Source organism: Meles meles, chromosome 9 (genome assembly GCF_922984935.1).
Source record: "Meles meles chromosome 9, mMelMel3.1 paternal haplotype, whole genome shotgun sequence".
NCBI lineage: Eukaryota > Metazoa > Chordata > Mammalia > Carnivora > Mustelidae > Meles > Meles meles.
The window spans coordinates 25908106-25934071 of NC_060074.1; the positions used below are offsets into that span (position 1 = coordinate 25908106).

At 38.4% G+C, this 25966-nt stretch overlaps 1 protein-coding gene across 1 annotated transcript in view; it reads right to left on the bottom strand.

The window, feature by feature from the left end:
- The window catches only part of ABCA12 (ATP binding cassette subfamily A member 12), a 176551-nt gene extending 164045 nt beyond the window's left edge, over window positions 1-12506 (bottom strand). Inside the window, exon 1 of the mRNA XM_046019118.1 lies at window positions 12418-12506. Within this exon, the coding sequence (XP_045875074.1) occupies window positions 12418-12486 (69 nt within the window). The 5' untranslated portion in view covers window positions 12487-12506. The remainder of the gene's footprint in view (window positions 1-12417) is intronic.
- Window positions 12507-25966: the final 13460 nt, after the last annotated feature.

Genomic DNA, 25966 nt, shown 5'->3' on the forward strand with positions numbered 1-25966 from the left:
TCTGTTCAATTATTGATCCTTAAGTTGACTATGAAAATCTCCATTGAGTGTCTATACAGTACTGTTGTCCTTGCTGAAAGGCCTGTAACCAACTTGTTGGACTGCAGATTTAAGGGTATATTTTTAGCAAGTGGGACCGAGGATACTTGGTCTGATCACAGCTGAAAAGGTCCCAGAGAGGCTGAACAGCTACATCTGTAGCAGTGCTTCTCAAGCATTAATGTGCATACCAGATCACCAAGGGATCTTGGAAACATGCAAATTCAGACTCGGAAGATCTGAGGTTGGGCAGAGAAATTCTGCATTTCTCACAAGCTGCAGGTGGGTGATGCTGCTGCTGCTTGTCCGTGAACCACCCCTGGAGTACAGCAGTTCTCAATGTATGCCACCTTACCTAACTAGCAGGACTGTTGATAAAGTCCTAGAATATTTCTGTTGGAAAGTTTCCTCAAGTGAAGGGATAGAATTCAGGGCATTTAAAAACTTAGATAGGAAAAAAAAATACATTTTTATTTTCTCCACTATTTGATTGAAATTTAACACTTCCATTAATGATGAATGTAGGCAACAACCCATAATGCTCTTGGAAGTACTTGTGACTTTGTCACAAATAAAAAGCTCAGATATTTTCAAATCATATTAGTATTGTTACAGATACCTCAAAGGTCTGTTTCTACTCAGAGTGACAATTACAAATTACAGTAGTTACAGGTTTACCATATTTACTTATTTATTTAGTGCTATAATAAAGAAACACATGCTACCATATCATATTTGTTTTTTAGTACCTTAATGACTGAATTTCAGTATAATTGGCTTTATTTGCAAGTCTATTTATTTTATTGATTTCAAAGCACTATTCTTAGAAGGACCGTAGGCTTTACCACGCCACCAAAGACATCCATGGCACAAAGAGGCTAAGAAGACTTGACCTGACCCAACTTTTTTTTTTTTAAGAATTTTTATTTATTTATTTGACGGAGACAATGACAGAGCACAAGCAGTGGGAGCAGCAGAGGGAGAGGGAGAGACAGGCTCTCTGCTGAGCAGAGAGCCCGATGCAGGACTCGATCCCAGGACCCTGGGATCATGACCGGAGCCGAAGGCAGACACTTAACCATCTGAGTCACCCAGGAGCCCTCCAAATTTCTTTCTTATTCTCTGTGGTGCAGAAGATTAGCACAGCCTTATCTATTAACTTACCCACAGTCACATACCCAGTTGGGAAGCAGAGCAGGGAATGAGGATCTGAATATCAAGATATTTAGGCTAGATTTTGTTGTTTTAATTGTCATCCTACTCTGAGGAAAAAATAATGCCTTACAGAAAGTATATCAGAAAAATGAGAGGGGCGCGTAGGTGGCTCAGTTTTTAAGCGTCTGCCTTCGGCTCAGGTCGTGATCGTAGAGTCCTGGGATTGAGTCCCACATCTGGCTCTCTGCTCAGCGAGAAGCCTGCCTCTCCCTCTCCCACTCTCCCTGCTTGTGTTCCCTCTATTGCTGCGTCTCTCTCTGCCAAATAAGTAAAAATCTTAAAAAAAAAAAAAAAAAGGAAAGGAAAGAAAGAAAAATATGAGTGTTATAGAGATATAAGGTATGTTATTCTAGCCTAGTCTCTGATACATTCAAAAATTAGAGTCTGCTCTTCAAAGACCCAGATGTAGGTACCATTTTTATTCTATGTGACTCATCTGAAATGTAGACTATGAAGAATTGGGGTTTAAAAATTTCATGTTTGTGGGTTTCTTGACTTTATATTTGAAGTCATAGTTATTCTTAAAAAAATATATTCTGGGGGCACCTGGGTGGTTCAGTTGGTTGAGCGACTGCCTTCGGCTCAGGTCATGATCCCGGACTTCCAGAATCGAGTCCTGCACTGGGCTCCCAGCTCCTTGGGGAGTCTGCTTCTCCCTCTGACCTTCTCCTCTCTCATCCTCTCTCTCACTCTTTCTCTCTCAAATAAATGAATAAGATCTTTAAAAAAAATATTCTAAATAAGTTTAGTGCCCCACAGTTACTTTCAGGAGCACCTATTCATTTTCTAGAGCAACCTCATGAAAATTCAGTGAGCAAGTGGGACCAACTGGACCAACACAAATGTACATTCACATTCAAATAAAGGGCATATGTCATGGGGTATCTTTGAATTGTCTCTCAATTGATCTAATTTGATGGTTCCATGAGGATGTTTTGATAATGAAATGAATTTTAGACATGATTTAAATCCAGACAAAAATGCAAATTGTACCAGAACAGTTTAAGAAATTTGGACTCTATTATAGGTAAAAAACTACAACAAGTCTATAAGCACTCTATTATTGAAAGATATCCCCTGGGATTTTTAGGTCAGAGAGGTTTGGAGAACATTTCTGCATACTGCACTTTAGAAGGATAATAAACAAGAAGCCCTCCACACTGTGATCTTGGGAATGTTAAGGTTGACAAGTTAATCACAAAAGCAAGAAATAAACAAAATTTAAATTTTCATAGCAGCAGGATTGCTCCCAACACCATTCTAAATATTATCATAAACCACCTAGAAGCAAATGCAGTGTCAAGTATCCAAATACTAAATCAATGAGCCATGATTCCTTTTTGTTTGTTCGGAAAAGGGCTGATTATTGATTTTACACATATAGATATTGGGGCTACTTGAAAACTAAGGGAAAAGCAGTTTTCAAAAGTTTCATATTTTTACTAATATTTTATTTATCTCACATTTGTCTCTATACCTCATTTTTGTGTTCTACCTCCTACCCCCCATTCTTGACATCTAAAGGCATATGCACACTAAGTAGTTTGTCTCTTATTTCTCCAGGGATTATTTCCATTGAGATGTCCCATTCTGTTCTCTTTCTCCTCCCTTTCTCTTCTGGAAAAATTCGGTGCCTGAAAATCCTTTTCTGAGGCCCAGAGAAAGGCTAGTCCACACTAGGACTGAAGGCATCACAGTAACACAGGGAAGAAGGTGGGTCTCTAATAAGGTGAAGAGAAAACACTCAGTTCAGAAGTCAGACATGGGAGGTCAAAACCCAGGTAGGTAAGGAGGGTATCTATTCAGGGTGAGAAACAGGTAATTGGTTTCAACAAAGGGAGGTAGACCAAAAAAGTGAGTACATTATCCATTAGAGGAGCCAGGTTTCTCACTATCCATCAAGGGAATTAGTAACAAGAAAAACAGGAAAATAGGAGTTTTATAGTGTTGGGTTAGAATTAAAGATATGGGTAGGAAGGCCTGGTTTCCAAAGTGCATTAAGAGACATAAAACATAGCTGTAATAAATGGGTGGGTAAAATTCGTTTATGTGCTTTTTTTCTGGTTTCAGAAAAGTTGTTTCTGCCTCATCATGTATTTTCTCTGTCCCAACCTGGAAATATCTACGTTTCCAAGAAACCTTAGCTTCTTTTAGTGAAAGCTAGGTGTTCTCATTGCTATTGGAGTGTCAACTGTTTCCAAGCCCAGCCAGAGCTATAAAATAGAAACAGACACAGAGATTAGACAGATGGATAGACGATGGAAGGAAGGAAGGAAGGAAGGAAGAAAATGAAAGAAAGAAAGGAAGAAAATGAAAGAAAGAAAGAAAGGGAGAAAGAAAGAAAGAAAAAAGAAAGGTGATAGATACACTGATTAGAGAATGTCAGAAAATGGTGGGGAGTGGTGCCTACGTGGCTCAGCTGGTTAAGCATCTGCCTTTGGCTCAGGTCATAATCTTGGGGTCCTGGGACTAAGTCCCACATCGGGCTCCCTGCTCATCAGGAGTCTATTTCTCCCTCTCCCTCACCCCTCACTATTGCTCGTGCTCTCTGTCTCAAATAAAAAAATATAATCAAAAAAAAAAAAAAGAAAATGAAAATGAGGAGGATGTTAACAGGACACAGATACAAGCCTCTCACAAATTTGAGCATCAAATTTGACCAACTGGCCAAATTTAAGCAGTAAGAAAATGTAATATGAAAATTAAAAATTACATCTAACTGAATAAACTAAGAATCTGGGAATCTATATAGGTATAAGTACATAAACAAACAGATAAATTGGAAGTTTAATGATGAATGGGATATGCACAGAGTCTCAAAATAGATGCCCCCCAAAATGGGACAGAGGGACATTATGTACCTCCTGATGTGAGGCAAAGGTGCAAGAACGCAGCATCATTTCTGAAGTATTCCTGCCAAAGATAAATAGCCGAGTCTAAAAATAAGGAAACAACAGTCTTAAATGTTCAAAATGTGTGAGGGTCATGAAAGTCAAGGAAAGACTAACCAACTGTTATAGACTGAAGGAGACCGGAGACATGAAAACTGGATGCAGAACATGATTCTGAACTGGAATCTTTTGTTATAAAAGATACGGCTGGGACAACTGATGAGACTGAATTGTGTCTAAAGATCTGATGGTGATACTGACAGTAGGTGAATGTCCTTGTTTGTAAAATAGGGACACTAAAGTATCCAAAGTAATGGGGCATCAATCTCAACTGGCTCTAGAAAGAGTTATTTGTACAGTTCTTGCAACTTTTCTTAAAATTTGAAATTATTTCACAATTTAAAATTTAGAAATTATTTTTAAAATAATTCTTTTTAAAAATGCAGAGCCAATTTTTAAAAAAACAGCAAAAGAGAAAAGATGAAGAGCCAAGGAAAAAGATAAAAAACAGACATGTTTCCTATTCAGGAACCCTATCCCACTGCACAGAGGGACAAGATTTGGGAAATTAATGATGATGGCATGACACATTTCAATGACCCTGAAGTCAGCAAAGCCATCCACTCAAAAAATCTCAAGTTTAAATCTTAAGAAATTCCTTGAATGAACCAAATATAAATTCACTCCAAAATTCTCATTTAGAGCTAATCTGTAGTACCTATTAACTAATTTTAATTACCTAGTAACATTTGCCTCTGCATTTGCTAAGAACTATTCTCTCAAATTTTTGAAAACCTCTCAAATCTGATTTTCTGAAAAATCTGAGCAAAGCACATAATTTCAGCTTTAGAGAATTCATACACCATCACTTTTTCAGAATCTTTTATTCTAATTATTGCTGGCCCATCTGATTCTATTTGTGTCCACCATTTTTATTATTCTTAAAAATCATTTTCACTGAAAGTAAAAAAGAAAATAAGATACAGGTGAACTTTAAATTAATAAGCGTTACCATATATTTAAAACTTTGAGGAAACTACTACTATTTGAATTCTTTTAAATAGGGGATCCACGATCTAGTCTTCCTCATAAATGTCACCATTCCCTACTGTCTTATGCTTGGCCCACCTCACACAGTCATACTATTCCTTTTTCCTGTACAGACATTTGAGTTTGTGTCCCTTGCACTAGGGTAGTCTGAAATGAATGATACTGAATATCAGTACAATTTTCAAGATGCAATGGAGATTCTTCTGCCTAATTCTGAAAATCAATAAAAATAAAATGTTTCAGATGAAGATCTTCCATTCTCTTTCACGGAATCATGGTCTTAGAGAGACTTACATTCATAATACAATAAAAAATTATCAAGCATCTACTGTGTACCAGGTACTGAGGATAGAGTAATTTAAAAATTCAGCCTTTTAGGGAATGAAAATATTTAAAAAATTATAACCAAATGTAACAGATGATGCTAAGACACAGGACACTGAGTGAAAAAGGAAGATAAAGGAAGGGGAACTGAGTCTAAAACCTAGAAGATGAGAAAGGGTCAGGCAGAAGAAAGGATATGTGTGTTGGATGGGATGTGAGAAAGAAGTGGGAGTCTTTCAAGCAGAGCAAACATATGGGTGAAGACCCACAGATGGGAAAGAAGGTGGAGTATTTCAGGAAAAGAAGCCAGTCCAGAATGACTGGTACATCAAAAGTTAGGGAAAACATCTTTGCCGTATGGCTTATTCAGCTTCTACTTGAATGGTTCTAGTGACTAGAAGGTTCATTATTTCAAGAGACTTCATTATTGGACAACTCACATTGTCTGATTTTCCCCCCTCATATCAAGGTGATATATTCCTTCCTGAAACAAACACTCATTCATTGTAGTTTGGCCCCTTTTTTCACATGAGAATTCTGCAAGTATTTGAATAGACAGAGACCCCTCTCCTCTGGGGTAGTTCCTTCAACAATTCTCTGATAATATGATTTCAAAATACCTTTCCCAGGATGAATTCTTGTCAAGTGGTCTTATAATTAGTATCAATTCCATATCATCATCCAAATGATAACAGCTCATATTTATTGATTGCTTAGATTATGTAAGATGCTATGTTAAATACTTAAAATGCATTATCTTATTTAATATAATCACCTCATTTCTTCCTGCAGATGGGAAATCAGAATCTTAAAGTGATTAAATATGCCTTCATTCCATAAGCCATTAAATGGCAGAGCTGGTATTTGAACCCAGGGAGCCTGGCTTCAGCACCTGCACAGTTAATCATTAAGCTGTGTAGTCAAATCACTGCAGGATATAGTACTCTCTTTGATCAAGATCACTATACTTTCATTAGTTCAGTATAAATGATTTTCACTGGAAATCATTTAAAGATTGTCCTGTAACCTAGAATCATAACTTTAAAAAAAAAAGATTTATTTATTTATTAGAAAGAGAGAGCATGAGTGGGAGGGGCAGAGAGAGAGAGAAGCCCAAGGGAGATCTGAGCTCAGTGTGGAGCCCAAGGTGGGGCTCATCCCAACACCCTGAGACTGTCATGACCTGAGATGAAATCAAGAGCTGGACGCTCAAAGGACTATGCAACCAAGGAGACCCTAGAATCGTAACTTTTTATTACAAACTTCAAAGTAAAAATTGCCCAGCTTTCCACATATAAAGTACATTGTTTCTTCTTTCCTCTCCTGTTCCTTTCCTTTTACATTGTCCCATAAATCAAGAATGACTGTTACTCGGTGGTAACAGGAATATTCCAAGGTTCACATTCTGGAGTAAGAGGCTGGTATTTTAGTCTGGAATAAACCTTAGTTCTACCCCCAAAACAAGCAAACAGAAATGGCAGAGCTCTCAGTTAATTGGGCTTTCTGCTACTGAAAACCGCCGTCCACAGAAATGACTCATCTAAAAACTGGGATAGGGGACACTTTCTGAAATCTGTACTTACAGATTACAATACATTTTGGAAATTGGTAAATTTTCTTTCTTTCTTTTTTTTTTTAAAAAGATTTATTTATCTATTCATGAGAGAGAAAGAGGTAGTGACAGAGACAGTGAGACAGAGCAGGAGTGGGTAGGAGAGAGAGAAGCAGAATCCCAGGATCCTGGGATCATGACCTAAGCAGAAGGCAGACACTTATCCAACTGAGCCACCGAGCACCCCTCGAGATTGGTAAATTTTCTATGATGCATGGTAAAACAACACCTTTTATAATACAATATAAGCTAATTTATTTTTCTATTGCTCTCATTTCTAAAACATCTTCATCTCATTTGCTTTTTCTTTTTTTGAGAGAGAGAGTGTGCCAGTGGGAGGTGGGGGTAGAGGGATATGGAGAGAGAGTCTTAAGCGGACTCCAAGCTCAGTGCAGAGCTCAGCACAGGGCTTGATGTCACAACTCTAAGATCATGACCTGAGCCAAAATCAAGAGTTGGATGCTTAAGCGACTGAGCCACCTAGGTGCCCCTCATTTGCTTTTTATTGTTTGACTAAACTAAATGTGCATGTCTGCTATGTGGCCAGCACCAATATCAACAGATCCAATTTTTTTTGGACAATTAAAAGGGATTAAGGGAATAAATGGTACAGATCTGGAAGAAGTGAATGGGCCTGGAACATTTGATCAGGTATTTGCCCTGAACTGCTCAGGACCTAGTTTATTTTAATCCAATTTAGAAATTTGAGATTACAGTTTAATCCTAAATGGCTTCAGTCAAAACATTATTTTCATGCATAGACAAACTTCTACAAAATTTTGAAGCTAGCACTTCCTCTTTCTCTAGACACTGTGAGGGGATGTTATATGAGCAAGGTGGGGATTGGGGAGGAAGTATCAAACTTTAGCCAAAGGGTTAGAAATCAGGGGCACGTGGGTAGCTCAGCTGGTTAAATGCAGACTTTTGATTTCAGCTCAGGTCATGATCTTGGGGTCATGAGCTTGATCCCCGAACAGGGCTCTGCACTCAGTGTCAAGTCTGCTTCTGTGTCTCTCTCCCTCTGCCCCCCTCCCCACTCACGTGCGTGCTTGCTCTCTCTTTCTTTCAAATACATACATAAATAAAATCTTTAAAAAAGAAAACCCAAAGCATTAGAAATCAATCAAGTTGTGGGAATGTCTGTGATAGAAAACTTGGTTCTATTGCCAATTGAGCTAAAGTGTGACCCCCTAGCCAAACAGTTAGATTAAAATAAACAGCTCAGGGTAAAATTTTCCTTCTTCTGTCCGTAAGTCTGGAATTAGATTCCACTTCTATAGAGATCTGAAGTCAATCCTTGATATGCTGATTTAGAATTCATCATCTTTCAATGAAAGATAAACTCCAATCTTGTACTATCTAGTCTTTCATCCCGCAGTCTCTGCAGTACCAAGACTCAGTTTCCTATCATTAACTAGCATCTCATTCGGTAAGCCTCCCTGTTGCTAACCATCTCCAGCGGAATGTATCTTCATTTTTTTATTATTTCTAGAATTAAATTACAAGCCCAGCAGGATAGCAACTGCATCTAATTGATTTTTTTTTTATTACCTAACATTTCTGTTGGTGCTTAATGTATTTTTTTCACACTCCTTTAGCATTCTTTTTTTTTTTTTTGCCATCTAATTGAGAGTTGATGTAACCATTAATACTAAAAAACAGCAATATCTAAGGCCTCTTTAGCAAGTATGATCTTCACTGGCAAGCTGAACTCTAAGTAGGGATCCAAGAATGTTGGAAAAGGAAATTCAACGCAGTGGCAGTAGGGAGGCAGCAGGAGGTAGTGAAAAGAATAAATCTCTTTTGGGGGAAATCTGACTTTGAGTCTTTAAACTCACTGTGTCACCTCGGACAAGTTCCTTGAGCTCACTTGGGCCCTGTAAAATTAAGGCTGTTAGATAATCCCAAATAGTTCAGAATTCTGATGGCTGATTTTATTAAAAAATTAAAGAGAAATATTTACCCTCAGAACAATTTTGAGGAAGGCTGCCTCCAAAATCAGGGATCCTTTTTTTTTTTTTTGTAGCCAAACTCAACATTTTGCTTATCCCGGTATCTTTCTATTTCTTAAATTACGTAGGTGTTTGAAATTCTTTTAATGTATTTCCTCAGTAATCCCACTCTACTATTTTTACTATATATTTGTTTTTCTTGGGTTTTTTTCCTTGTATGTCATTTGTTTCTCCATTAGTAGATTCCTAACTTCTTCCTATACAGACTATCCTTCCCACCATCTTGCTCTGTGATAGAACCTCTTAAAAATAGAATGGAGGAGGATGTCTTGGTAGCGATTATTCTTTAACATTCATTAAAGACTATAAATTTCCAGTGTCCCACAACTTCATTTCTATTTTCTTAGGTATAAAATTACACTTCTTAAAGTATCATTCAGAAAGATTATGAGAGAAGTAAGAATACTTGCATTTTAAATAATTGCTTGGTGATGACAAAGTCCAGTTGCTACACACAGACTATGTCCCCTCCTCAAATTTATATACCTCTTCTTTTCACATTCTCTTTTAATTTTTTATATTTTCTCTTTTCACAATTTTTTTTCATTTCATGACTTTTATGTCTTTAATCCTAACTTTCCAACCTCTCTCTTCATTGTCTCATCCTTCCCTGTTAACCCTACCACATGTATATCCTTTACACCTGTGTCCCCAAGTCTTCTTTCTAAGGGCAGAAAATAGGGCTGTCCCAAGCTAACCTATGAAGAATGGATGTACCTATTTTGCCTTTTTGCCCTCTTGCCCTCCACATAGGATTGTTTTTCCTTCTCCTTTGGGCACCACCATGTTCTAAAATGGGCACCACTATTTTCTAAAGGTTTCTTGTATCCCTCTAGTTGGTCATAACGGATTCAAGTGGGCCCTCTGTATTTCTCCAAATTCAGAACTATTTCTGATTTCATTTCCTGCAACCAACACTTAACTTGTCCTGGGTCTCAAGGTAGTCTTAAGATCTGAATCCTCTGATGTCCCCAAATGAGCTAAAAGATGATGTATTTTCTTTCCTTAGGCAAAAGTATAATTACCAGGGACTTTTTAGGGATTTTGACTAAATAAGAATAATACAAGGTATCATGGTGAAAATGTATTAGCATGCCTGAATTCCATCTCCTTTAAATATGCCATATCCAGCAGAAATTGACTAAAATGGAGAAAAACTCTAAAGTAGAAAATTGATATCCCAGCTACTTTACAGATAAGGAAAGAACTTATTAAAGTTTCTGAAGATAAAATTTCTCAATGAAAAAAATGTATTCACCTGAGGGTTTTTTTTTAATTTTTAGGTAAAATGGAGTTATAAGGAAAATATATAACCCCAGCATTCAGTTTATCAGCAATAACAGACATGTTTTCAGTTCCTCTCTGCTTTTATTTTTAACTAGTGAGTTTTCATCACTTAAGAGCCGTACTGTATATAAATTTCTTCCTCTCTCCCACAATCCCTTCTCCTGCATTTCCTTTTACCCTTACCTTGAATAAAATATGACACACACATCACTCCAAATCTCTCCATAATCTATGTGCCAAGTGTCCACCATTTGCAAAGCACTTTGAAATACACTGGCACATTTGGTTCTTATCACTCTATGAGACAAATATGGTAGACCCTGGGCCCATTTTGCAAAGAGAAAAACCAGTGCTCAGAGAAACAGATATGCTACGCAGGCCATGCGGTTTTGAGAGGCAGAACCAAGAATCCAACTCTCATCTTTTGATCACATCCACCTATCCAGATTCTTTTCCTGCTGAATTTCACATAGAACCTACCATGGAATAATTATGGCAGGTTTTTTTTTTTTAAGATTTTATTTATTTATTTATTTGACAGACAGAGATCACAAGTAGGCAGAGAGGCGGGCAGAAAGAGGGGGAGAAGCAGGCTCCCCGCTCAGCAGAGAGCCCGATGCGTGGCTCGATCCCAGAACCCTGGGATCACGACCTGAGCCGAAGGCAGAGGCTTTAACCCACGGAGCCACCCAGGTGCCCCATTACAGCAGGTTTTATTTTGTGTTGTTTCTAACTGAAAAGGAACACTCGTGATTTAACTAAAAAATATTAATGATTTAAAATTTTATGTCCAAACCCTACACCTATGCAATCACATACCATCTTATAATTTTTAAATCCTACCCACCACATTCACAAAGGTGAGAGAGCATTCCTTCTCTTTTTCAATATATACATCAGAACACTCAAGTAAGATGTCAGGCACTGCCATCAAACCCAGAGTGAGATAAGGTACACAGATGAAATGTTGGTTTCTAGGACACCCATTATCTGCATGATATTTGCATTATTCATTTGAAGCTGGGAATTACCACTCTAAAATGAAGTATCTGGAGTACCTTCTTGAATTTCTCTGGTTTTCAAACATTCTTCTGAATATGTGACAACCCAAAGAAGCCAATTCCTTTCTCAATCTCCCCACACCCTATCTGATGAGGATCTAATAGCTGGCTTTGTAATTTCAAAAGCAAACATGAATGTAAGAGCATAAAAAAGATGTTCCAGTAAACGGAGTAGACAGACTGTAGCTGTAAAGTTAAGTGATTCAATAACACTCCTGAAGCTTGGCACATATATTGACTCTTGTTTATCATTTCTAATAAATAATTTTTAGGTACTGAAATTTTGTAGAAGCTTTTCTATGACAACAGCCTTCAAACTATTTCCTTTCTGTATCTTTTCAAACAAGCTTTCCATCACTTTCAGTTTCAAATGCATTTCTGCCCATTTATTATTCCTTTCATCTGATATTTTCCTTCATCTCATTTTTTTTTATTTTTTTTCATTTTATTTATTTTTTCAGTGTAACATTATTCATTCTTTTTGCACAACACCCAGTGCTCCATGCAAAACGTGCCCTCCCCATTACCCACCACCTGTTCCCCCAACCTCCCACCCCTGACCCTTCAAAACCCTCAGGCCTTCATCTCATTTTTAACTAAATTTATTAAGAAAAGTTCTGAAAGCATTTTTGCCTAAAACCTAGAATTCGACACTAGTTCCAACGCAGCCAGCAACAAAGTGTATCCTTTTCTTTGCTCAGGACATGTCCCGGTTTACCCTTTTAATTTACTGAAACAAAAAGCAGTTGTGGGGATATGTTTAGACTTGCCCCATTAGCTGTAAGACAGATATAGGGATGTTTTCTAAGTATCTCATTCCCGCTTTAGAAAATGGTTGAAATTCTCTTTTTACCTCTAGTAACATCACATTTTAGGATTGCCTGGAGTCTTGCCCCCGAGGACCCCCCTTCCCTTTTTCTACTCACCGGCTGCCTTTTGACACCTAGCCAATTTTTCCAGACCAGGACCCTAAGCTGATGAAACTGGGAAGCCATCCTTCAAACACCACAAGCAAGAGAATTCCTTTCTTTTCCTCCACTCCACAGAAGAGCTGGTACCTTGTCCAACTTGCAGTGTCAGTGGGTCAAAGCCTTTTCACGGCATAGCTTTCCTGAGGGCTGGGGTAAGAAACCCACAGTTCTTCTGTGGCTCAGTTATTCCTTTGGCTTAATCCTTGACCAAGGAGCACTTCTCAACCAACTCTTCCTCTGAAATAAGAACACAGACCAGACCTGTCAGTGGCTTTGCTTATTTTAAAATAACATCCAGTTATTGCTTATTGCATGAAGTCCAGCCTCAAGAGAGAATGAGTATCATTCAGATAATGCCCTACTGTAAAAAAAAAAAAAAAAAAAAAAAGCTGAACTATACCTCCTACTCTCCATGAAATTAACTGCCTATCCACGCCTTCCAGAAGGTGTCACCTGCATTGGACACGTCATGAGGAATTAGGTGGGACTCTTGCCAGGCCAGTAGGACTTGTCCTACATTCTCTTGCCTTCTTTTCTACGTAGTGTCTGCTGTAGCAGAGGCAGGACACAGCATTTTACAGGCTCTTGGCCCAGTGACTCATAATATTTAAATTGTCATTAAGATGTTTTAACTCAGTAAGGCCAAAGCTCAGCTAAAACACTCTGAACCTCAACCTATGGAGAAACTCTCAATGCTTAGACTTAAGCTGAATGCTTTGATTTGGCTTGTTGGCTAGACTTCACCTTCTGTTATAATTTATTAGGTTAAACAAATTGCAGAAAATAAAAGTTAGGCTGTAGATGGCATAAATGACATACAATGGATTCCCTCATTTGGGGGATGGGGGTTCATGTATCCATTACAGGAAAGCCATGTTGTTTTTGGCTTTCATAATTAAAGAAGACATGAGCTGACCCAGGACATAATTGAATTTATGATATAGCAGAGTTCTAATGCACTTGAATATCCAAATCAGTAAAAGAAATCTATCATAAACTGGGAGAAAAGAAAAAGGCTCTATGCTTAAATTATTCAAGGTACTTTCTAATTAAGTAATTTTTTTTTTAAAGATTTTATTTATTTATTTGACAGAGAGAGAGATCACAAGTAGGCAGAGAGGCAGGCAGAGAGAGAGGAGGAAGCAGGCTCCCCGCGGAGCAGAGAGCCCGATGCAGGGCTCGATCCCAGGACCCTGAGATCATGACCTGAGCCGAAGGCAATTTAAGTAATTTTAATTGTGATTTCAGGATACATGCGAAGGAGAACTCTGGCATAAAGGTTTCCAGGAGCAACCTTGCTTAAACACCTTAATGACAACCTATTCTAATACCAATGCCTCCACAATCTGGCTCAAGCCAATTTTTCAATAGTTTACTATAAATATTTGACTGCTTGCCAAAGTCATATATATTACAATGTGCAAACATACCTCTGCTTTCTGGTCCTTGACTTGTTTAGCCATCTTTTCTACCTGGCAAACTCCCCTTCTCTAGGCTCCTACCCCTGGGATAAACTTCCCCCTCTCTAAGCTCCTACCGCAAATTCTCAGGCTGACATCTTCCATGATGTCTTTTGATAAATACCCTTAGCATATCCTCTTACTTGCCTTTGAATCCAACATAGTTCTCTATGTTTCTCTCAAGGACCCTGAATTTCTTATTTTTTTTCTACTAGACTGTCAAATGTTTAAGATCATAAACTATTTTATATCAAAATGCTTTAGAATGATTAATGCTCAATAACTGCTGCTGAATTTAATTAAATATTGAAGAGACTATTTGAGCCAAGGCTAGTGAAACTCTTTGTTCCTCACACCTTTCCATGACTGATTCAGGTTCTATGCATGAAATCAGTAAAAGCAATGTGTGAGTTCTCCTTTCAATGTTTGAGTTCAAAACCTGGTTCTGCTTCCTGGTCCCATGCCCACTCTGCAATGTTGATGGCAACCAGCCTGGGGCTGACTGGAGCCATGTTGGCACATGCCCATTACCTCAACTTTGGCTCTGTCCCAACTGTGATGAGTCTTTCCAAGTCTAATCCCCATTAGGCAGTCAGTCCTGAATATCTAGAATTTGGCTCTTGGATTTTTTTTCTGAACAAGGTTAAAGAAAATGTGCTTCAGACACTGAGCACCTCTGGAGGTAATACTTTCCTTCACCACTCCCAGGATTCAGTGTCCAAGATTCTTCTGGTTTTCTCAAGCTTTGAAGATGACTTGAACTCCTGCTCCCTGCCTTCTTTCTCTACCATCTGTTATAGTCTACAACTCACTAATGACTTGGTTCACAAATAACTACTATTCACTTGGGAAGTCAAGGCGGGATTTGGGGATGTGATTCTACATGTCAAGGGATGTTACAGGTGCACAGAGTCACTTTTTTCAGTCCAGTTACTTCACTTAAAAGTACTGACTCACCACGTGACCGATGCAGGTGAGAGGTCAGCTCAAAAAGTATCAAATCATTTCTCTTGGTAGCTGCTTATCATCTTTCCAGTGTAATCATGGAGTTGTTCTGTTGTTGGTTTAACTTTGGTTATAGAGTCTCTCTCAGGCTCCTCTCTTGGCTGGACACCTTCATCTACTACCTCTAATTTCCTGATGATGATTATGTATTTTATTACAACCCATGACTTCCCAGGAAATTTATCTCTTCAAAGTAATTTAAAAACTATGCATTAAGAGTTTAATATATATATAATATGTATATTATATATATATTTATACTGGAAGGCACACAGTGTCATAATTCCAAATGTCACACACACCTACTTAGGGACTGTGATATTCTTTCACAAAACATAATTCAAAGTAGTTTAAGGTAGGGTACATAGATAATGAGACCTCCAAATTTTGTCCCACTCTAAGTATCTATATTCTGGCATCTAAATTGGCCATATCTGCTTCTACTATCTCCTTTAAGGTTTTCAAATTTCTTTTAAAATTTACTTTTGAAAGCATCGCTGATGATTTCATTTCAGAAAAGGCTTTAGCTGACATTAATCTTGGAAGCTATAGCTTATGTAAATCAGGAATCATAATCTCTGATCAGAATAGAACTTAAGGCAATTATTAGACCAACCAAAAGGAAACAGAAGAGAATGTGGAAGGACATTAAAGATAGTGAATTCTGGGGCACCTGGGTGGCTCAGTGGGTTAAGTCTCCACCTTCGGCTCAGGTCATGATCTCGGGTTCCTGGGATCGAGCCCCGCATCGGGCTCTCTGCTCAGCAGGGAGTCTGCTTCCCTCTCTCTCTGCCTGCCTCTCTACTTGTGCTCTCTATCTGTCAAATAAATAAAAAATCTTTAAAAAAAAAAAAAAGGTAGTGAATTCTTTTTTATTTTGTTTTGCAAAGAGAAAGATACAGCTTTGTGCCCTATTCCTGACTATAGATGAGGTGTTTTGGCAGATATTTTAGGAGTTCCCCTTGAGGGAAGAAAGAACAATTTAGCAATCAGAAATAAGCTATACCCAGGACATACAGTTGCTAAAAAATGTTTTTTAAAAACGAAAAATCTAAAAAATTTTAAAAATAAAAAATAAATAAACAGAGGCAAATTAAAACAATACACAATACATGAATGAATACCTTTACCAGTAAACTGTTGACATATTTTATTCCTATAGCTGTACTGAGAAGTTAAATTACTCTATTTGGCCGGATCATGGTGATCTGCCTCACTCCTCAGTGTTCTAGTGCTTCTGTCAGAGGCCAGCAGACCCAGGTTGTCTTTAAGATGACTTCCAAGTCTCAGACCATAATATCTGCCTCTAGTCCCTTTCTTTGATATTGGTGATTCTACTCCTTGTCAACCAGCAAATGTATCCCTTTATCAAACAAGGAGTCCACCAGAACTTAGGTAGTATTTGTTTTTGTGTGCTCACTTCACTAACAGTAAAACCAAAAAATATATAGCTTTATCATGAAATAAGTTCCACAAAAATTAGCTAATCCTAGGATTTCAGCATTCTGCTTTCCTGAATTCTAGTAATGGCAAGTTTTGAAGAACAGTTCAAGTAGCCCAAATTTAACTGAGCCATGCACAGAATTAGTTTTGAGCATGCACGATTATCCTCCTGAGATTGATCTTATTGAGGATCACCTCCAAAGTCACTTTGCCTACTGAAGCTAGTTAGAATGGTGGCTCAACCAGGGCTGCACAACCATTCCATAAACACCGGAATAGCAATTCTTGGCAATCATCATGTAGTACACTCCAGGACCAGGGCAAGAGGGAATGGGCCCAACCATGAATAGGATATTGACATAGCTGAAACACATTAATTTGTTTTAATAGTATTAACTGAAGATCTACATTAATAATAGTAAGTAGCTAGACTATAAAGCCTATGTTTGTTTAACTCATCACTGTGTAATAGGAATTTAACATAGATCTTGCCTTGTAGTAGGTGGTCAATTAATGCTTACTGAATAACTGTGTAGCAAACATTTGTTAAGCACTTACTGAATCATCACAGGAGGGCTATTACATAGAAAATGGTATTATCCCCATTTTCAGAGGAAGAAAGTGACATTCAGAGAGGATATAACTTGCCTAAGTTCACTCAGTTAGAAGGGGGGATGGTGAGAACAGCAGGGATCTCAACCCCTATTAACAAAACTTTCATCTCTGTGTCATGCTGCCTCCAATCCAGTGTACCGCACTGCATGGAAAGAACTGAGAAGGAAAGAAAAGAACTTCAGGGCTTTCCCTGGCTTTCTAGGGGCCCATAAATCACTTGTAGAGATTTACTGAAAATGAAAAATTATTGCCAAAATAAGTGCACAAAGAATTATTGCACCAGAAGTGAGGAAAAAGAAGGCTGCTCTTTCTACGTTTCTTGGTAGAACAGCAAAGAAGTTCCCAGTGTGGCCCCTGCCAGCTCCATTAGGTGTGTCTCTGCACTCTCAATCATCCTTGCTGCCATCTACTGTAATGCCTTGGATGAAGATTATTCACTTTCAGGCTCTGTCATGCTGCTCCCTCAGCCCAAAATGAAATTGTGCTCATTCTTAAATAACTGACTCAAGTGTTGCTTCCTCTCTGAAGCCTTTCCCAGCCCTTCCACCCACCACACCCCCACTCTAGGACAAACTGATCACCTCTTTGCCTGTTTAACTATAGGCATCTGTTCATAAAGATACACAACTCCTTATTAGCCTCTGTAATAGTCACTCTTTCTTCTCACCTACACTCGGAGCCCCTCGAGGACAGAAACATTGAGTTGGAGATTAAGTCTATATCCTTAGAGTATGATGAGAACTCTGACCCCATATCTAGGAGCTGGTTTGAAGTTGTAGCAGATAAAATTTGAAGAGTGGGGGACCTTAATGCTAAAGAACTCAGGATGCCATCGTGAGGGTTAAGAATGGGAAGTTCCTGGCAACTCTTCTAAAGAGAAAAAGTGAAATAAAAATAAAACTGATGATGTGGGAAGATGAAAATGTTACTGGTGGGGGGAGGGCAGGGCACTTGGGAGGCTCAGTCAGTTAAGCGTCCAACTCTTGACTTCATCTCAGGTCATGATCAGAGGGTCATGAGATTGAGCCCCATGTTGCGATCTGCACTCAGCAGGCAATCTACTAGAGATTCTCTCCCTCTTCCTCTCCCTTTGGCCCTCACCTAACTCTCTCTCAAATAAATAAATAAATCTTAAAAAAAAAAAAAAGAAAGAAAGAAAAAGAAAATGCTAGTGGTCGAGACCCAAAATCTCTATTCTGCACGCAAAACAATCCCCAAATTGGGATTGAGTCAATGATGAAGCGAAAGAACTTAGGAATTTTAATGGTAACCAGAGCCATTATTTTACTCCTTCACCTCCACCCTGGTTTTTATCCATAGCATCAGAGACAACTTCTTTTTTTCCCCTCCCACCATTAATTGACTTTTACATTAATATACTATGGGACGGGGGGTGGCTGGCTAGCTCAGTCAGTAGAGCATCTGACTCTTGATCTCAGGATCATGAGTTCAAGCTCCACACTGGGCACAAAGCTTCCTTTAAAAAAAAAAAATGCTATGGGATGCTCATCGCATACAGGATCTAATCTTTATAATAAACCAGTGAAGACAATTTTAGAACTTCTGCTCTATAGAGAAGGAAACATAGGGTAAGTAGCTTTCCTAGGTCACACTGCTAATGAGTGTCGGAACAGTGACTTGAATCCGGGCCTCTGTGTCTGCAAAGCCTGTTCTCCAACAGACCCTCCTGAAGCAAGCATAAATAAGAAAACATGGCAAGTGTGTACATTTGATGCAGGTGGAAATGTGCAATACATTGAGAAACTGAAGTTAACTCCTGGCTAAAATAACAGCATCCTTCTTTTAAGAGGAGGGTGGGGCTCCATGAGAGGCTTAAGATAATGAGGCACCAATTGCTAATACCTCATTACCTAAGATCCACCTTACCTGCGATGGAAGGTGGTGATAGCCAGTGCTATGAAGCAGGTAGGTGTGAGGAAGGTGTCAGATTCAGGATTTTCAGGTGCTTTATCAGCACTGAGGCACTCCAATGATGAAGTGGATAGAATAACTATGTCAGGAAGCAACTGGTGAAAATCTGATCCACAAAACCAGGAAATAAGGCATATTTTAAGGGGGCTTAAAACAAGACTCACTCTCTCCAAACTAAGTTATAAGGCAGCTTCTCTCTCCAAGATGGTACAGTGATACAGAATGCCCCATCACAAATAACATGGTCTTGTCAGTAAAGCCAGTTTTGATAAACTAACTGATTATCTTGCTTACCACTGAGCCATGTGACTCTGGGAATTTCACGGTGATTTACAGTCTTGCAAAGAATTACTCACCTACTCATCTAGGGTGAGTAATAATTTGCTTGGTTAGACTGGTAAAGTACGTTGAATTAAGTAATTTTACTACATGTGCTGCTATAATCTTGTAGGGATAAGAAATAAGGAATAATTGGTCCTTTTTGGGCCAACCTATTAAAATTTAAGGAAAAATCTGAGGCAGAGTATTAAGAAATATCAGTCCGGGAGTGGCCAGATGGCTCAGTTGGTTAACTGGCTGCCTTTGGCTCAGGTCATGACCTCAGGGTCCTGGAAGCCAACCCTGCATAGGGCTCCCTGCTCAGTGGGGAATCTGCTTCTCCCCCTGACTTCATGTGTGTGTTCTCTCTCTCTCAAATGAATAAATAAAAATCTTCAAAATAAAAAAAAAAGAAAGATCAAACCTCTTTTTGCAGTGAAAGTATTTTTTTTTAAGATTTTATTTATTTATTTGACAGAGAGAGATCACAAGTAGGCAGAGAGGCAGGCAGAGAGAGAGGAGGAAGCAGGCTCACTGCTGAGCAGAGAGCCCGAAGCGGGGCTCGATCCCAGGACTCTGGGATCATGACTTGAGCTGAAGGCAGAGGCTTAACCCACTGAGCCACCCAGGTGCCCCTTGCAGTGAAAGTTTTAATCAATTCTCCACTTAGGAGAAAAAAGTGAAAATGAAAAATACTATTGTTTCCTTCTTTGCATCGTATGTCTTTCTCCCCTCATAAACCTAAAGTGGCTTATAAGACAAATATATGTTTTTATGTAGTATCACTTAATCCTCTGTCACCAAAAAATATGTGTTTTAGTCTTTGGTGACTTGCCTATTACCAGAGAAATTTAAAAGATAATATCACAAATATTAAAGGTTTCTAAAGTGGGAGCGTGCATCCTTTTGAATAGAACAGAAACTATCTTAAAAAATAGATTTTTTTTGGCTATCAGACACATGAAAAAATGTTCATCATCACTAGCCATCAGGGAGATTCAAATTAAAACCACACTGAGATATCACCTTACACCAGTTAGAATGGCCATTAGCAAGACAGGAAACAACGTGTGTTGGAGAGGATGTGGAGAAAGGGGAACCCTCTTACACTGTTGGTGGGAATGCAAGTTAGTGCAGCCACTTTGGAAAACAGTGTGGAGATTCCCCAAGAAATTAAAAATAGAGCTTCCCTATGACCCTGCAATTGCACTACTGGGTATTTACCCCGAAGATACTGATGTAGTGAAAAGAAGGGCCATCTGTACCCCAATGTTTATAGCAGCAATGGCCACGGTCGCCAAACTGTGGAAAGAACCAAGATGCCCTTCAACAGATGAATGGATAAGGAAGATGTGGTCCATATACACTACGGAGTATTATGCCTCCATCAGAAAGGATGAATACCCAACTTTTGTAACAACACGGATGGGACTGGAAGAGATTATGCTGAGTGAAGTAAGTCAAGCAGAGAGAGTCAAGTATCATATGGTTTCGTGTATTTGTGTAGCATAGCAAATAACATGGAGGACATAGGTAGATGGAGAGGAGATGGGAGTTGAAGGAAATTGGAAGGGGAGGTGAACCATGAGAGACTATGGACTCTGAAAAACAATCTGAGGGTTTTGAAGGGGCAGGGGGTAGAAGTTGGGGGAGCCAGGTGGTGGGTACTAAGGAGGGCACGTATTGCATGGAGCACTGGGTGTGGTGCAAAAACAATGAATTCTATTATGCTGAAAAGAAATTAAAGAATAATAATAATAAAAAAAAATTTTTAAATAGATTTTTTATTGAATAAGCTAGAAATTTTTCATTCCTAGAATTTTAAAACTCCAAACCTTCAGTATAGGAAGAATAAATCACCCAGTTATCTGTCCTTTAAATCGTGAGCAACACACAACTCTCCTATGTAATTCCTATGTGGGCCATTACTAAACTCATTTGAAAAAAAAATGGGTCTGGGGGAAAAGGGACTGGCTAATGACTTCAATTCAAATCAGTAATAAAATATTTTAGGTGAAAAGTCTGATGATTCAAACACTAACTGGCCAGAGTACTGAGAATTAAAAGTCTTTGTTTTCGATGAGGTATCAAAGATGGCGGAGGAGTAGGAGACTTTAACTTCATCTTGTCCCAGGAATTCAGCTAGGTAGCTATCAAATCATTCTGATCACCTGTGAACTCAACCAGTGACCTAAGAATAGTTGCAACTCTAGAAATAGAAAAGCAACCACTTTTTGCAAGGTACGAGGTGCAGAGAAGTGAATCTGACGTGATATATGTGAAGAAAGACCGTGGAAACTGGCATGATATATTTCAGGGTGCTAAATGAGAAAAATATGCAGCCAAAAATACTTTATCCAATTAGGATGTCATTCAAAAGAGAAGGAGTAATAAAAAGCTTTCAGGACAAACAGAAACAAAAAGAATTTGTAATCACCAAACCTGCCCTACAAGAAATATTAAAAGGATCCTCTAAGCAAAGAGAGGGCCCAAAAGTAACATAGAACAGAAAGGAACAAAGACAGTATATACTAACAGTCACTTTACCAGTAATACAATGGTACTACATTCATATCTTTCAATAGTTACTCTGAATGCAAATGGGCTAAATGCTTCAATTAAAAGACTCAGGGTATCAGAATGGACAAAAAACCAAGACCCATCCATATGCTGTCTGCAAGAAACTCATTTTAGACCCAAAGGCACCTCCAGATTTAAAGTGAGGGGGTGGAAAATAATTTACCATGGTAATGGACATCTAAAGAAAGCTAGGGTGGCAATCCTTATATCAGATAAATTAGATTTTAAGCTAAAGACTATAATAAGAGATGAGGAAGCACACTATATCATACTTAAATGGTCTGTCCAACAAGAAGATCTAACAATTTTAAATATCTATGCCCCTAACATGGGAGCAGTCAATTATATAAACCAATTAATAACAAAATCAAAGAAACACATTGACAATAATACAGCAATAGTAGGGAACATTAACACCCTCCTTACTGAAATGGACAGGTCATCTAAGCAAAAGATCAAGGAAATAAAAGCTTTAAATGACACACTGGACCAGATGGACATCACAGATATACTCAGAACATTCCATCCCAAAGCAACAGAATACACATTCTTCTCTAGTGCACATGGAACATTCTCCAGAATAGATCACATCCTGGGTCACAAATCAGGTCTCAACTGATATCAAAGATTAGGATCATTTTTGCATATTTTCAGACCACAATGCTCTAATGCTAGAACTCAACCACAAGAGGAAAGCTGGAAAGAACTCAAATACATGGGAGCTGAAGAGCACCCTACTAAAGAATTAATGGGTCAACCAGGAAATTAAAGAAGAATTAAAAAAAAATACATGGAAGCAAATGAAAATGAAAACACAACAGTTCAAAATCTTTGGAACACAGCAAAGGTGGTCAAGAGAGGAAAATATATAGCAATACAAGCCTTTCTCAAGAAACAAGAAAGGTCTCAAGCACACAACCTAACCCTACACCTAAAGGAGCTGGAGAAAGAACAGCAAAGAAAGCCTAAACCCAGCAGGAAAGAGAAATCATAAAGATCAGAGCAGAAATCAATGAAATAGAAACCAAAAGAATACAGAACAAATCAACAAAACTAGGAGCTGGTTCTTTGAAAGAATTAATAAGATTGATAAACCCCTGGCCAGAATTATTAAAAAGAAAAGAAAAAGGACCCAAATAAATAAAAAAAAATCATGAATTAAAGAAGAAAGATCACAACCAAATCTGAAGAAATAAAAACAACACATTATGAGCAACTATATGCCAACAATTATGCAATCTGGAAGAAATGGATGCATTCCTAGAGACCTATAAACTACCAAAAGTGAACCATTAAGAAATGGAAAACCTGAACAGACCCATAACCAGTAAGGAACTGAAGCAGTAATCAAAAATCTCCCAAAAAACAAGAGCCCAGGGCCAGATGGCTTCCCAGGGGAATTCCACCAACATTTAAAGAATTAATACCTATTCTTCTGAAGCTGTTTCAAAAAATAGAAATGGAAGAAAATCTTCCAAACTCTTTCTATGAGCCCAGCATTACCTTGACCCCAAAACTAGACAAAGACCCCACCAAAATGGAAAATTACAGACTAATATCCCTAATGAACATGGATGTAAAAATTCTCACCAAGCTACTAGATAACAGGATTCAACAATACATGAAAAGGATTATTCACCATGACCAAGTAGGATTTATACCGGGTTGCAAGGGTGTTTCAACATTCCTAATCAATCAGTGTGATATGCTACATAAATATAAGAAAGGACTAGAACCATATGATCCTGTCAATAAATGCAGAAAAAGCATTTGACAAAGTACAGCATCCTTTCTTGATTAAAACTCTTCACACTATAGGCCAGAGCAAAAAGCCATATATGAAAAGCCTACAGCAAGTATCATTCTCAATGGGAAAACTGAGAGCTTTTCCTGTAAGGTCAGAAACAGGGGAGGGATATCCACTCTCACCACTGCTGTTCAACATAGTACTAGAAGTCCTAGCCTCAGCAACCAGACAACAAAAAGAAATAAAAGGCATCCAAATCAGCAAAGAAGTCAAAACTCTTATTCTTTGTAGATGACAGGATACTCTATGTGGAAAACCCAAAGACTCCACCCCAAAATCGCCAGAACTCATACAGGAATTCAGCAAAGCAGCAGGATATAAAATCAATGCACAGAAATCAGTTGCATTCCTACACACTAACAATGAGACAGAAGAAAGAGAAATTAAGGAGTCAATCCCATTTACAAGTGGACACAAAACTGTAAGATACCCAGGAAGAAACCAAATCAAAGAGGCAAAGGATCTATACTCAGAAAACTATAGAACACTCATGAAAGAAATTGAGGAAGACACAAAGAAATGGAAAAACGTTCCATGCTCATGAACTGGAAGAACAAATATTGTTAAAATATCTGTGCTACCTAGAGCAATCTATACATTCAATACAATTCCTATCAAAATACCACCAACTATTTTCACAGAGCTGGAGTAAATAATCCTAAAATTTGTATGGAACCAGAAAAGACCCCTAATAGCCAAAGGGATGTTGAAAAGAAAACCAACATCATAATTGTTGGCATCACAATTCTGGACTTCAAGCTCTATTACAAAGCTGTTATCATCAAGATAGTATGGTACTGGCACAAAAACAGACATATAGATCAGTGGAACAGAATAGAGAACCCAGAAATGGACCTGCAACTCTATGCTCAACTAATCTTCGACAAAGCAAGAAAGAATATTCAATGGAAAAAAGATAGGCTCTTCAACAAACAGCACTGGGAAAATTGGACAGCCACATGCAGAAGAATGAAAACTGGACCACTGTCTTACACCATACACAAAAACAGACGAAAGACCTAAATGTGAGACAGGAATCCATCAAAATGCTAGAGGAGAATGCAGGCAGCAACGTCTTCAACTTTGGTTGCAGCAACTTTCTAGACACTCTCCAAAGGCAGGGGAAACAAAGGCAAAAATGACTACTGGCACTTCACCAAGATAAAAAGCTTTGCAAAGCAAAGGGATAGTCAACAAAACCAAAAGAAACCCACAGAATGAGAGAAGATATTTGCAAATGTCTTATCAGATAAAGGGTTATTATCCAAAATCTATAAAGAACCTATGAAACTCAACACCCAAAGAACAAACAATCCAATCTAGAAGTGGGCAGAAAACATGAATGGATATTTCGGCAAAGAAGACATCCAGATGGTCAGCAGACACATGAAAAAATGTTCAATATCATTCAGCATCAGGGAAATACAAATCAAAGCCACAATGCAATACCACCTCACACCTTTGGAATGGCTAAAATGAACAACTCAGGAAACAACAGATATTGGTGAGGATGGGGAGAAAGGGGAACCTTCTTATACTGCTGGTGGGAATGCCAGCTAGTACAGCCACTCTGGACAACAGTATGGAAGTTCCTCAAAAAGTTAAAAATAGAGCTACCCCATGACATAGCAATTGCACTACTAGGGATTTAGCCCAAAGATACAAATGTAGTGATCCGAAGGGGCACCTGCACCCCAATATTTATAGAAGCAATGTTCACAATAGCCAAACTATGGAAAGAACCCAGATATCTATCAACAGATGAATGGATAAAGATGATGTGGTACATATATACAATGGAATATCACACAGCCATCAAAAAAATGAAATCTTGCCATTTGCAATGATGGAATGGAACTAGAGGGTATTATACCAACATACAGTACATCATCACTTTTTGATGTAATGTTAATGATTCATTATTTGTGTGTAAGACCCAGTGCTCATCACATCACGTGCCCTCCTCAATACCCATCACCAGGTTATCCCATTCTCCCACCCCCCTCCTCTCTTCTCTAACCTTCAGTTTGTCTCCCAGAGTCCAGAGTCTCTCATGATTTATCTCCCTCTCTGAATTCTTCCCATTCATTTTTCCCCCCACTTCCCTTATGGTCCTCTGCACTATTCTTTATATTCCACATACAAGTGAAACCATATGATAATTGTCTTTCTCTGCTTGACTTATTTCACTTAGCATAATCCCCTCCAGTTCCAACCATGTCACTGGAAATGGCAGGTATTCAACCTTTCTTATGACTGAGTAAGAATCCATTCCATAAGAGGCTCTTAATCATAGGAAACAAACTAAGGGTTGCTGGAGGTGGGGGATGGAGGGAAGGGGTAA